Source organism: Pecten maximus, chromosome 3 (assembly GCF_902652985.1).
Source record: "Pecten maximus chromosome 3, xPecMax1.1, whole genome shotgun sequence".
Classification (NCBI taxonomy): domain Eukaryota; kingdom Metazoa; phylum Mollusca; class Bivalvia; order Pectinida; family Pectinidae; genus Pecten; species Pecten maximus.
In genome coordinates, this window is record NC_047017.1 from 41,813,049 (window position 1) to 41,826,708 (window position 13,660).

The following is a 13,660-nucleotide window of genomic DNA, read 5'->3' on the forward strand; positions in this document are numbered from 1 at the left end:
GTTTACCTACACTTTAGTGACTTAAAAAAAATCAGGCTGACAGGGTCAAAGTCAATATTTTCAGCAATGCCAATCCCATATTTATTGATAGAAAACTAGTAACTACTTTTCTAAACGGACCCTGGATCAAACATTACGAAAATGTTAAGCATGGATACACCGCAATGTCAAAAAGTTATGTTGTACTCTGCAAAATATTTGCCAGTTATCCAGTACTATGGAGTGGTAAGGTATAGTGTCCTATACAGTGATCAGGGAATACACCTGTACTGTAGAGGGTACCTGAGTTCACTGAATAGAAAGTGCTGAGTCAGGGTCACTGAGGCGTAACCAAATCATGCAACACAGGTAAGTGCTACCTGTGTGTGCGGCCATTTCAACCCCAGACCTGGACCTGGAAGGTTCACGGATGTCAGAGGCTGTGTGCCAGGGGAGAAATGCCTAAGCTGTGTGCTTGGTAATGAAATGTTACCAGGGCTGTGTGCCCAAAGTTATTATCCAAGTTAGAGATAGTTGAAGCCACTACATGTAAGCTGTGTGCTAGTTTGGGCAAAACTTTGCTACTTGGAGAAGCTGTGTGCTATGTCCACCTCAATGGAGTGTGGGAGTCCTGGAATGAAACAGGAGAGTGAGCTGTGTGCTCAGAAATGCTAAAGAGAGACGCCAACAGTAAGTACATATTTATGTCATTAATGTAATTTTGGTAAAAATGTTTAGCATGCAAATTATAGGGTGTAATATTATAGGTCATTGTTGTAGAATAATTTCCTAACATAATGTAAAGAAATAGGAAATAGAGAGAAAAGTAATAGGAGATAGTGAGAAAGAGAATTATTAAATGTCATTGTAAGTAAAATACAAATATAATACAAATGTGCAAGTGCTATAAACCCATGAACTTAGAACATTGACTCTGTAACCTTGTAGGTGACCTTGGGACAGGGAGCCATTAGCCATAGAAGGGTCTATGTGCCAGACCATAGTGGGAGCAGCAGAATCCCTGGTCTATTTATGTGAAACCAGAAAGGAGATATTTGTGCTGGACTAGTACAGTGCCTACGGAGGGTATACATATATATACCGATTATGAAATAGTTAAACAACATCGGAGTGAAGAGAACTTTGGGAACCAACCACAGTGATGAACTATATATATTTGGGGTCTGGAGAGACAATGGGTTTCAGAGACGGGTTTTGTTTTGTGTTGCACATTATTAATTAATTGTAGAGAATGAGTGGGAGTGTGTAAGGGTGTTTTGTATGGTGTAAATATTGTTTTCCTATGATTTTGTAAATATGTTCAAGTGAATACATATGTTAATGTAATTTATGTTGTTGTCTCATCTGTTTGCAAATAATTAGGCTAAGCCTATACCCACAATTCTTGACATCTGGTGGCAGCGGTGGGATAGGCCTTGTAATTAAATCTATTGCAAAATTCAAAAAGCTGTAATTACTGCAGACAGGTATTTCAACATTAAGGCTAAATTATACATACACATCATTATGGATGTTATAGAATTGGCAAAGTTGGTTGAGATAGGAAAGAGTTTAGGATTAGCAGGTGAAGATTTGCAGGTATATGTAGATAAGAAAGAGAAAGAAAAGCTTGAGAGAGATGAACGAGCTGAGGCCAGAGATATGAAGTATAAGATGGATGGGTTACAGATGGAGTTAGAGATTGAAAGATTGCGAAGGGAGGAGGGTTTAAGGAACCCAGTTGAGCAGGTAGGGAGCTCAAAGGCTTGAATTCCAAAGTTACCTCCCTTTGACGACACAAAAGATAACATTGATGCATATTTACAACGGTTCGAGAGATTTGCGGGAGCAGTTAAGTGGGACAGACAGGATTGGGCCATACATCTTAGTGCACTTCTTAAAGGTAAGGCGTTAGAGGTATACTCTCGGTTATCAGGTGAGGAAGCTGGGTTGTATGAAAACCTTAAGAATGCTCTACTTAAGAGATTTCAGATGTCGGAGGAAGGGTTTCGGCAAAAATTTCGTACCTGTAAGCCTGAGGTAGGTGAAACATCTGCTCAATTTGTAGTCAGAATAGGTAACTATTTGGACAGATGGATAGACATGTCCAATACTGACCATACGTTTGAAACTCTGAGAGATTTACTGTTACAGGAGCAATTTGTAAATGCTAGTCATAAAAATTTAGCTCTATTTCTGAAGGAAAGGAATCAAAAGGATTCTACAGAGATGGCAAAACTGGCGGACCAATATCTAGAAGCGCATAATGGAGTGGACTTAGCATCATTTGGTAAGCCCAAAGGAAGTAAAGCTCCATATCGAGAAGGAAATCATAATGCAGTTCCAAGCTTCAGTGATTCTGAAAAGGAAGCATTCAAAAAGGAGCGAAGGTGCTATTCATGTGGAGGTAAGGGTCACATAGCTAGGGAATGTAAATCCAAACGTGCACAGACCACAGCTGCTATGATAGAGCAGGCTAGTGAAAACCAATCTGGGTGTAGTTGTTCTCATACAAAAGATTCAGAGGAAAGAAAGCAAGGTAAGCAGAAAGGGGGAAAACACTATCAGAAATCAAGGGAGACGGCTGCTGCTTGTTCAGTACCATTACCTAGTGACTTATTTGAGTGTTGTACCCAGGAGTCTGAAGTAGTCCTAAAGTGTGGTCATCATTTACCCATCGTTAGCGCTGCCTGTGGCAACTCTAGAGTGCAGTTAAATGTTAATAACGGGTTACCTGTAGCTATTGGATATATTGGAGAAGTGGAAGTGTCAGTTCTTAGAGATACGGGATGTAGTGGCATTGTGGTGAAACGAAATTTGGTAAGTGAACAACAGTTAACATCAAAGGTCGTGACCTGTGTACTTATAGATGGAACGGTGAGAAAAGTGCCAGTGGCAAAGATCGTGGTAGACACACCATATTTTAAAGGGGAAACTGATGTGCTGTGTTTTGAAAACCCAATATATGATCTAATAATAGGAAATATTCCTGGGGTGAGAGAACCTGAGCACCAGATGGAGACCCCCAACACAGAAGCAAATAAGTGGGAGGAGAGGAAAACGGAGGTCAAGCAGGATAGTACAATATTAGTGCAAGCTGTGGAAACTAGAGCTCAAATAAAGAAGGTAGGGATAAAACCAACAGCACTCAAAGTACCTTGTGTTAGTGGAACAGACATTGGGAAAGAGGAATTTAAGAAAATTCAAAACGAGGACGATTCCTTACAGCACCTGAAGGATTTTTCTAGAAAAGGGGGTAAGAGGAAAATAGGGAAATACAATTATGCTTGGTTTGTTGTAGAGAGGGATCTCTTAAAACGGAAATTCCAGTCCGAGAAAACAGATCATGGTAAGATTATAACCCAGTTAGTGGTGCCTAAGAAACTTAGACAATCAGTGATGGAAATTGGTCATAGATCCACATTGGCAGGTCACTTAGGAGCTAAAAAGACAACAGAAAAGATCTTAACACAGTTTTATTGGCCAGGATTTCACCAGGATGTGAAACTATTCTGCAGATCCTGCGACCTATGCCAGAAGACATTTCCGAAGGGTAGGGTGACTAGAGTACCTATGACAGCTATGCCGTTGATTGACGAACCATTTCGTAGAGTGGCGGTGGATATTGTGGGCCCTATTCATCCAATGACAGAACGGAAACATAGATTCATTCTTACACTGGTGGATTTTGCGACCCGATATCCGGAAGCTGTACCATTGCAGACTATTGATACCGAACAGGTGGCTGAAGCTTTAGTTCAGATATTTTCTCGAGTTGGTGTTCCTCATGAGATACTATCAGATCAGGGATCTCAATTTACCTCTGGTGTGATGAAGGAAGTTGGAAGACCTTTGTCCATGAAGCAAATAACAACTACTCCTTACCACCCTCAGTGTAATGGACTTGTGGAGCGCTTCAACGGTACCTTGAAGTCTATGTTGAAGAAAATCTGTGTAGAGAAACCAAATGATTGGGACAGATACCTGGGAGCAGTTCTTTTCGCGTACAGGGAAGCCCCTCAGGATTATATGGGTTTCTCTCCCTTTGAACTATTATATGGACGGACAGTCAGAGGTCCAATGTCTATACTGCGTGAACTGTGGACAAAGGAGGTAGAACCACCAGAAGTACAGACAACATATCAATATGTGCTAAATCTACGGAACATTCTAGAGGAAACCTGTGACATAGCCCAGAAAGAACTCAGAAAATCTCAAGTACGACACAAACACCACTTTGACAGAAAAGCAAGGGACAGAGGATTTAAAGAAAGAGATCAAGTACTGATTCTGTTACCTACAGACAACAATAAGTTGTTGATGCAGTGGAAGGGTCCTTTTGAGGTCAAGGAGGCTATTGGACAGAACAACTATCGTATACAGATAAAAGGTAAGGTGAAGGTCTACCATGCCAACATGCTGAAAAAATACTTAACAGATGTCAGGGAGGTAAGAAAACCAGTTGGTTGTATGGAGATAGTCGGAGCAGCTGTCATTTCAGAAGACGAGGATGAGGATGTCGCCTTGACAAATGAATCCGAGATACCATTACCAGGATTACAAGCAAAAGAGAGTATCAGTGATGTTAAGGTTGCCCAAGACCTAGATGACAAACAACAGAGTGAGGTAAGATATATTCTTCAGGAACACTCAAAGGTGTTAACAGACCTACCAGGAAACTGTAAGATAGGGGAACATGTTATCAAGTTGACAACCGATGAGCCAATCAGATCCAAGCCGTATCCAGTTCCGCATGCGATGAGGGAGACGGTAAGTAAAGAAGTCAAAACAATGTTGGAGATGGGAGTCATTGAGCCGTCGACGTCGCCCTATGCATCGTCCGTCGTGTTGGTCAAGAAACCTGACAATACTAATAGGTTTTGTATAGATTACAGACGCCTTAATACAGTAACTGTTTTTGATGCAGAGCCTATGCCTGACCCAGAGGAAATTTTCTCAAAAATCTCCATGAGCAAGTTCTTTACGAAAATTGATCTTAGCAATGCCATATCTGTACGGACGTACATTTGTGTTGCAGACAGACCACCAGCCACTGGTGTTTATGAACAAAGCAAAACTACTGAATTCAAGGATCATGCGTTGGACCTTGTTATTACAGGACTACCAATTCAGGATTGAGGCTATCCACGGTAGAGATAATGTAGGTGCAGACTACCTAAGTCGACTGCCAGAGGTAAGTCAGTAAATTAGATATCAGATCTACAGAAACAGGGAAGGTGAGTAGTAGACAATCATTGCTGTATATATATGAGATTGTTTCCAGTTAACTTTTTAGTATTATGGATTAAAAAGTAAGTATTTTTATCCTAAGTTGGGGGATGTCAAAAAGTTATGTTGTACTCTGCAAAATATTTGCCAATACACCTGTACTGTAGAGGGTACCTGAGTTCACTGAATAGAAAGTGCTGAGTCAGGGTCACTGAGGCGTAACCAAATCATGCAACACAGGTAAGTGCTACCTGTGTGTGCGGCCATTTCAACCCCAGACCTGGACCTGGAAGGTTCACGGATGTCAGAGGCTGTGTGCCAGGGGAGAAATGCCTAAGCTGTGTGCTTGGTAATGAAATGTTACCAGGGCTGTGTGCCCAAAGTTATTATCCAAGTTAGAGATAGTTGAAGCCACTACATGTAAGCTGTGTGCTAGTTTGGGCAAAACTTTGCTACTTGGAGAAGCTGTGTGCTATGTCCACCTCAATGGAGTGTGGGAGTCCTGGAATGAAACAGGAGAGTGAGCTGTGTGCTCAGAAATGCTAAAGAGAGACGCCAACAGTAAGTACATATTTATGTCATTAATGTAATTTTGGTAAAAATGTTTAGCATGCAAATTATAGGGTGTAATATTATAGGTCATTGTTGTAGAATAATTTCCTAACATAATGTAAAGAAATAGGAAATAGAGAGAAAAGTAATAGGAGATAGTGAGAAAGAGAATTATTAAATGTCATTGTAAGTAAAATACAAATATAATACAAATGTGCAAGTGCTATAAACCCATGAACTTAGAACATTGACTCTGTAACCTTGTAGGTGACCTTGGGACAGGGAGCCATTAGCCATAGAAGGGTCTATGTGCCAGACCATAGTGGGAGCAGCAGAATCCCTGGTCTATTTATGTGAAACCAGAAAGGAGATATTTGTGCTGGACTAGTACAGTGCCTACGGAGGGTATACATATATATACCGATTATGAAATAGTTAAACAACATCGGAGTGAAGAGAACTTTGGGAACCAACCACAGTGATGAACTATATATATTTGGGGTCTGGAGAGACAATGGGTTTCAGAGACGGGTTTTGTTTTGTGTTGCACATTATTAATTAATTGTAGAGAATGAGTGGGAGTGTGTAAGGGTGTTTTGTATGGTGTAAATATTGTTTTCCTATGATTTTGTAAATATGTTCAAGTGAATACATATGTTAATGTAATTTATGTTGTTGTCTCATCTGTTTGCAAATAATTAGGCTAAGCCTATACCCACAATTCTTGACACGTGTTCATGTTTAATATTTATAGATATTTCTCTCTCATTGTCAGCATTAATTTACATTGAGTCATTAAGTTCGACCAAGGTACACAATGGTTACATTAAACAAGTTCAATTCTAAATTATCAGGGCCAAGTTCAATGCCATATTAATTCTTCCTTGAATTTCATATTTTTGTGCTTGGCAGCATAACAGTACCAAAACCGAACAAAGAAAAAACCCCATAAATTACCAAGTATCGAAATATCATGTGCTTCCGGCTACTAGTTAATACCATCGTTACTATATAGAGGAAGAATATTGCATGCTTCTACTTTCTTCATTAAGACTGTCCTGGGCAAGGCCACTTATACTGCAATAAACCATGTAATAACTAGGTTGTGGAGAAAAAGGGGGCGGTTTAGATATTCCAAACAGTCATTTCGGATTTGAACAGTTTTGGTCATTAACCCCATTGTAGAATCCGTGAAAGACCAAATATCTGTAAAAAAAAAAAGCACATATCAGTCCTACCTGTTGACCTGTAAAGAACAATGCGCGTGTGTATTGCGCTTGTGCACGATATCTCCTGTGAAGCACCGTTTTAAATTATACCGTATGACCAGTGAACTACTTCATTACTGTTCTACCTGTGGAACAGGGGAGTACTCTGTCTAGGATGTCTAACGATTATAGTTCTCATCACTAAGGAATTAAGGTTTTCTACAAAGAAAAGGCGCCACATTGACTTATATTTACAATTGTCTGGCATTGTCACTATATAGTCTGTTTGAGAGCTCTGGCTTTGGTGTACGTTTAAATGCCATCCACCACGCGCTACACTTATCAGCGTATTAATACAACACAAACCGGAACTACAATATCCAGGTTAATTAAGTTTAACGACTAATTATTTTGTCTACATTATTTGTTATAAAAACTATGCCATTTGCGCATTACATTGATAATAAAGTGATTAACAAAATTGAGTTTTTTTTTTTTTTTAATTTTCCATGTACTATTTTGTTTGACAAAAAGCACGCGACCGTGTTCCGGCTGTTTCAACGACTGACAAAAAAATCTGCTGACTGTCTGTAAGGCGGGAATAATGAATTTTAAACATGAATGATAGCATTTGAAAAATATTAAAAAAAATAAAAGGAATGTAAATATAAGCGTTGAAACGTTCAAATAATAATGTGCGTTAGATTATGTTGTTTGCTTGCAAAGCTCTGGCATTCAAATATATCATAAATACCATACAAAAACAGTTCAATGCTTAAGTATTTAGCTATTCAAAGAACTGATCACTGATTCATTAGTATGATGAGTCTAAAATCATTAAAAAATATTTGTAAAAATTGCTTCGTTAAGGTAAGGAGTAGATATGGAAAAGATTGCCTAGAAAACTTATACAATGTCAAGGAGACGAAGATAGACAAGTCAAGGAGGCAAAGACTGATAACGTCACCAGTCTCTGCGAATGGTGTCATTAAGGAGACCCTGGACATACATGCAGTGTTTTGTCGAAGGAATAAACACACACGTGGAATTGGTTGATGTAGGTAATTACAATTGTAGCGATCTTGCCAAGAAAGAATCAAGGGCGAGGTTGTAGAATGAAATGTTCACAAGCAAATATGTGGGAAAAATATACTATACGAGTGGTGTTTGCGCTGACTTTCTGTAATTACATCAGCACTGTAACAAACGAGTACACTGTTTATATGGAGGTAATACATAACCTTTGAATAATTGAAGAAACGAAATTCCCTTTTATTATACCTGGTTTCATTAGTTATCTTTATACCAGAACTTTAAAAGGAAATGTTAAGAAAATATAATTCTCCTTTACCATACAATAAGATTAAACAATGTTTACGTATTTAGTTTAGTACTTGATTTTCAGCTGGACGAAAGGGATCTGAATTCAATTCACGGCACTAAAGGACCAATTTAGTCCATGCATGCTCCTAATGTTTAAGAATCATGTATTCCTGGAAGTCAAGAGGACTTTGGCAGCATGTTTTTGGGAAATTCTTAAACCCGGAGAGCTGACTTAATGCAGCATAGGTGGTTATGTTCCATTTCCGTTGCAGGAGATGGGTCTGTCAGCTTTGTGACTGTACAATAAAGCCGTGATGCCACAGAAACCTCATTAGATTAGAAATTAAACATTTTGTTATCAGGGAAATCAGGTCTGGGTTGGCCAATATGAGTAAGAATTGACCGATCTGACTCAACATCAGCCATTTGGCATTCTTTATCATATGACCAGGACGCTTAATGGCTTCATTATCCAGCCGTGATTCAAACAAGTCAATATTATGAATGGGGTAACTGGGAGTAGTATCTGTCAAAAATATATTGTTTCAATTCCATTCTGTAGCATCATGACCATCAGTCATTGTTGTAAATAATGTACATTTTACTTGACCATATGTAAGACGAGCCGTTGACTCATTATGTAATCAAGAATAAACAAAGCCTGTTATTATTATTATTATTATATCAGGAAAAACGCATTAACGCCAAATTCCACGAAGATCTTTCTAAATTATCGATCTCATCAGAACACGTGTTATCTGATTAAAAAACACAACTGAAGATAGGTGAGAGACAGAAGAGACTGAAGAGTCAGGTAGACAGCTTTGAGTTCTAGTTCAAAACGTTACGTTGATTTGATGGTGGGATTTCGATTCCGGCCATCTTCCGCCTATCTGTAGTTTTATCAGCATAGAAAGCCCAGCATGGGGGAAGGACATCTATCCCCTGCCAAATGGCCAGATGAATTCCCTCCATTCCTGAACGGGGTTCAGTAACTGAAACCTGAGATACCTGAGTTATTTATTGTGATCACATAAACCTGAGATATTTACTGTGATCACATAAACCTGAGTTATTTATTGTTATCACATAAACCTGAGATATTTACTGTGATCACATAAACCTGAGTTATTTATTATGATCACATAAACCTGAGTTATTTATTGTGATCACATAAACCTGAGATATTTACTGTGATCATATAAACCTGAGTTATTTATTATGATCACATAAACCTGAGTTATTTATTGTGATAACATAAACCTGAGATATTTACTGTGATATCACATAAACCTGAGATATTTACGGTGATCAAATAAACCTGAGATACTCATGGTGATGACTTAAACTTGAGATACTTACCATGATCACAGAAACCTGAGATATTTACTGTGATCACATAAACATGAGATACTTATGGTGATGACTTAAACCTGAGATATTTACGATGATCGTAATGTATAGGGATACTAAGCTAATCATCAGTCAGATCAATGGATAATAGGTAATCATCTTTCTGGATAAGATCAAGAACCACATGATAATAAAGATATAACAATATGATACATTTAAATGTTTAAAGGTTATTGGAAAAAATGTACTCATTTGACCTGTGGCTTTGATGTCAGTGTCACAATATTCTAATGGCGATGCATTGCACTTTGGTGTTAGGTCATGAAAATGTACAGCAATTTTGATTAAGATATCTTGCTTTAGAATATATAGCCCTGCCAAGAAAGCATTAGAAGAACCGGTACTATTATGATAAGTTTCCCTTTGTTTAAATGGGAGACAAAATGACTGAGAATGATTGCTGTATTGCCAAGAATATGCAAGGGTCGCCTTGACTTGTTCAAACAACTGTGCAATTTTCAAGACCACACAGTTAAGCTTCTCTCTGTTCTTTATTATATAATTAACTTGCCAAATTTTGATGTTTCCATATTTTTGATCAACACGGTTGCATTTTTATTTAGTGAACGATCTTGTTTTCTTGATTACAAGTATCTTTTCATCACCACTTCCAGAAGACCATATCTGTTTGAGTATGGTTAATTTTGTTTAACGTCATATTGTAACAGAATAGGCCTGTTGCCTGTGGTTTCTGTGAGCACCGACTCGATCAGCTGATCGGGTCGAGATGACCCAGTTTTGTTTACAATGCGGTTTTGAAGTATTTGTAATTAAATAACAGCACGGGAGTGTCGTGGCTGTTTTAATATATTCATATTGGATTGTAAATGCTGAGATTATTGTTTCCATAAGGGATTGTTATATTTACGGTAATTTAGTCAAAGTATGAGAGTGGGAAAAGTAATGTACGAGTGCATCACGTGTCGATCTTGTATTGACGAGCTGACAAATTGTTATTATTCGCCAATTTATAAGCAATGTCTTAGGTAAACAGATGCATTTACGAACCTTTGGGTTGCATATTTGTAAGAGATATTGCCGATTCCATTGTCGGACTGATATGTTGTTCGCTGTGGTTGGTCGCGGCAGCCCTCGTTCGCCTGCATGGCGCTTTCAACTTGTCTAGTGTCACAATGGAGTCGGCGTGACGTCATATTTATTCAGCAAAGCCTTGTAAATGTTATTTAAAGTAAATAATGTTAGTAAATAATAGGTTTATGATAAGGGATGATTTTTATATCGGATTCCGTTCAATGTCAATGATTTATTATGTGTATTTTATAGCGTTTAGAAGGAACTCTATTATAGTTCCTTCGCGTAGGGGCTCGGGTGTGACATAGACAGACCGAGGCTCTCAGCCAATCAGCTGGCGGCCTAGCCTCGCCCGAGGCCCGAAGGTTATAAATAGGGGTGAGCACAGCTGCTTCAACATCTCTGTTTCACCGGTACCAGAGCGTATCGTTGCGCCAACAGCAAAGTTAGTATAAGCTTATTAGGATAGGTTAGACCAGACACTCAAACGTTTTAAGAGTGCGGCTCTTAGCCTCTTTGAGTTGTCTTATAGGTTAGCTTATAGTTTCAGGTTTAGCAAGATACTCATAAGCTTTAAGAGTACGGCTCTTAGCCTCTTTGAGTCTAAGTTCTTATATTAATATTGTATCTCTAGTAGGTTAGGTCAGACACTCAAACGTTTCAAGAGTGCGGCTCTTAGCCTCTTTGAGTGGTCTTATAGGTTATCTTATATTTTTAGTAGGTTTAGCAAGATACTCACAAGCTTTAAGAGTACGGCTCTTGGCTCTATGAGTAGTCTTTAAGTTCTTATATTGTTGTACATGTATTTCTAGTAGATTAAGTCAGGTCAGACACTCAAACGTTTAAAGAGTGCGGCTCTTAGCCTCTTTGAGTGATCTACTAGTTTATATTGTCTTAAGTATTTATAGTAGGTTAGGTCGGATACTCAAATGTTTCAAGAGTATGGCTCTTAGCCTCTTTGAGTTGTCCTATTAGTTGTTCTCTTAATATCTAGTAACTTTAGCAGTTAGCATTTAGACACTCAAACATTTTAAGAGTGTGGCTCTTAGCCTCTTTGAGTGGTCTTTATTCCCATTGTTTAGTAATGTTTCAGATTAGGTTATTAGAACTATATTAGTCAGTAATGGTGATAGTTTAGTAGTTTCATAGATGGGTTGTCTCCCTTTGATTAGTCAAGTATAACGGCAAGTCATATTCCTCAAGTATTACACTTTATTAGATTCTCACTGTCAACAACATTGTTACATTTGTATTTGAAATGAAATGTATTGCTGTAATATGCATTTCTGAGGTTATCTTTGGTGAGCAGATTACTCAGGGTTAAATATTATCTTGGAATATTAGAATGAGCATGGTGTGGAAGGTATATGTATATAAGTGAGATATTCCATTTGTTATTTGTATCTGTAATTTAAACACATGTTGTGATTTTCTCAGTTGTATAATACATTGTTGAACTTGTACTGTTGGCTTGAGTCTTGTATTCTTCTTAGTCGTCTCCAGAGAAGCAATAGTTTGGACTTCTAGTCCAAACCCACGTATTAAATATAAATCAGCGAAAGACAGAATCTGTGACTTGGGTGCTGGGTACGGCCTCACGCTACCAAGAAACACTGCTATATACCACCCCAGGGCCGGATTTTGTCACAATATCAACAGCCAGGGTCATTACAGGACGTGCCTGGTTTTGGAGGTGGAGGAAAGCCGGGGTATCCGGAGAAATATCATCGACCTACGATCAGTACCAAGCAACTGCCCCACACAGGTTTCGATCTCGCAGGAGGGCAAATGATACAGTGTCGGACCGCCGCGGCCCCTCTGACTGTGAGGCCAATGTTGTATGGAAGTATAAATTGAATCTTTCCTAACTTTCAACCGAATAGAATATATATTTGAGTATGAATCCACTTGTGAAATCAGTTCACTTATTAACATTGTCAGAAATACTTCTGGGACGTCAACGGGTAAACGATCCACATCCGGTCATCTTCTCAACGATCCAATCCGAAATAAATTCGGGGAGAATTTTATAAACTTTAGCAAGAATCTGTAAAGATAATGCCATGTGGATTAGGAACCTCTTACATACAAAGTGTAGTTTTCTGTAAATCATACAACATTGCAATAAACAGCCTGAAATTTAGGATGATGCATAACTTTTATGGTGTATTTCTATTCTGTTTATGAGAAATTGTATGGAATTGACCTACGATTTAAACATGTTATATTGACTGGTAATTTGGAAAGTCATTGATGGCGTTAATATCTCACCGCTAGCTTATCCACGACAGAGAAGGAGCCACCGATCATATAGCGGGCCTTTGGTGTTAATAAGGGAGTCCTCTATAGCGTTAATTACTGGATCTGCTGACATGGTCCCTATCATACTTGTATCGTTCTTCTTCATCATTTGTTACGTTTGAGGTAGTCAATATATCTGTGTTGTAGGACTATCTGTAGCATCTGTGATGAGGACATTTTTTTTTACGTATAGGTAGTCAATGTGTCTGTGTTTTAGGACAACCTGTAACATCTGTGATGAGGACATGTTTTACGTATAGGTATTCAATATGTCTGTGTTTTAGGACAACCTGTAACATCTGTGATGAAGACATTTTTTACGTTTAGGTAGTCAATATATCTGTGTTTTAGGACAACCTGAAACATCTGTGATGAGGACATTTTTTTTAAGTTTGAGGTAGTCAATATGTCTGTGTGTTAGGACCACCTGTAACATCTGTGATGAGGACATTTTTTACGTTTAGGTAGTCAATATATCTGTTTTAGGCCAATCTGAAACATCTGTGATGAGGACATTTTTTACGTTAAGGTAGTCAATATATCTGTGTTGTAGGACTATGTGTAGCATCTGTGATGAGGACATTTTTTAAGTTGAGATAGTCAACATATTCTGTTGTAGAACT

General features: G+C 38.4%; 1 protein-coding gene and 1 long non-coding RNA gene across 2 annotated transcripts; both read left to right on the forward strand.

Annotated features, from left to right (window-relative positions):
• Window positions 1-174: 174 nt before the first annotated feature.
• On the forward strand, window positions 175-5,118 carry LOC117322759. Its single transcript, XM_033877697.1, has 2 exons — window positions 175-669; window positions 928-5,118. Exon 2 carries the CDS (start codon window positions 1,972-1,974, stop codon window positions 5,116-5,118), a length of 3,147 nt encoding a protein of 1,048 aa, XP_033733588.1. The 5' UTR covers window positions 175-669; window positions 928-1,971.
• Window positions 5,119-5,378: 260 nt separating this feature from the next.
• LOC117324214 lies at window positions 5,379-6,426 on the forward strand. Its single transcript, XR_004531941.1, has 2 exons — window positions 5,379-5,769; window positions 6,028-6,426. It is a non-coding gene; the product is annotated as an uncharacterized LOC117324214 (long non-coding RNA).
• The last annotated feature ends 7,234 nt before the right edge of the window (window positions 6,427-13,660 follow it).

Bases quoted from the DNA above. Each gene is read 5' to 3' on its own strand.
- LOC117322759 (XM_033877697.1), top strand. From the start codon at position 1,972: ATGTCGGAGGAAGGGTTTCGGCAAAAATTTCGTACCTGTAAGCCTGAG.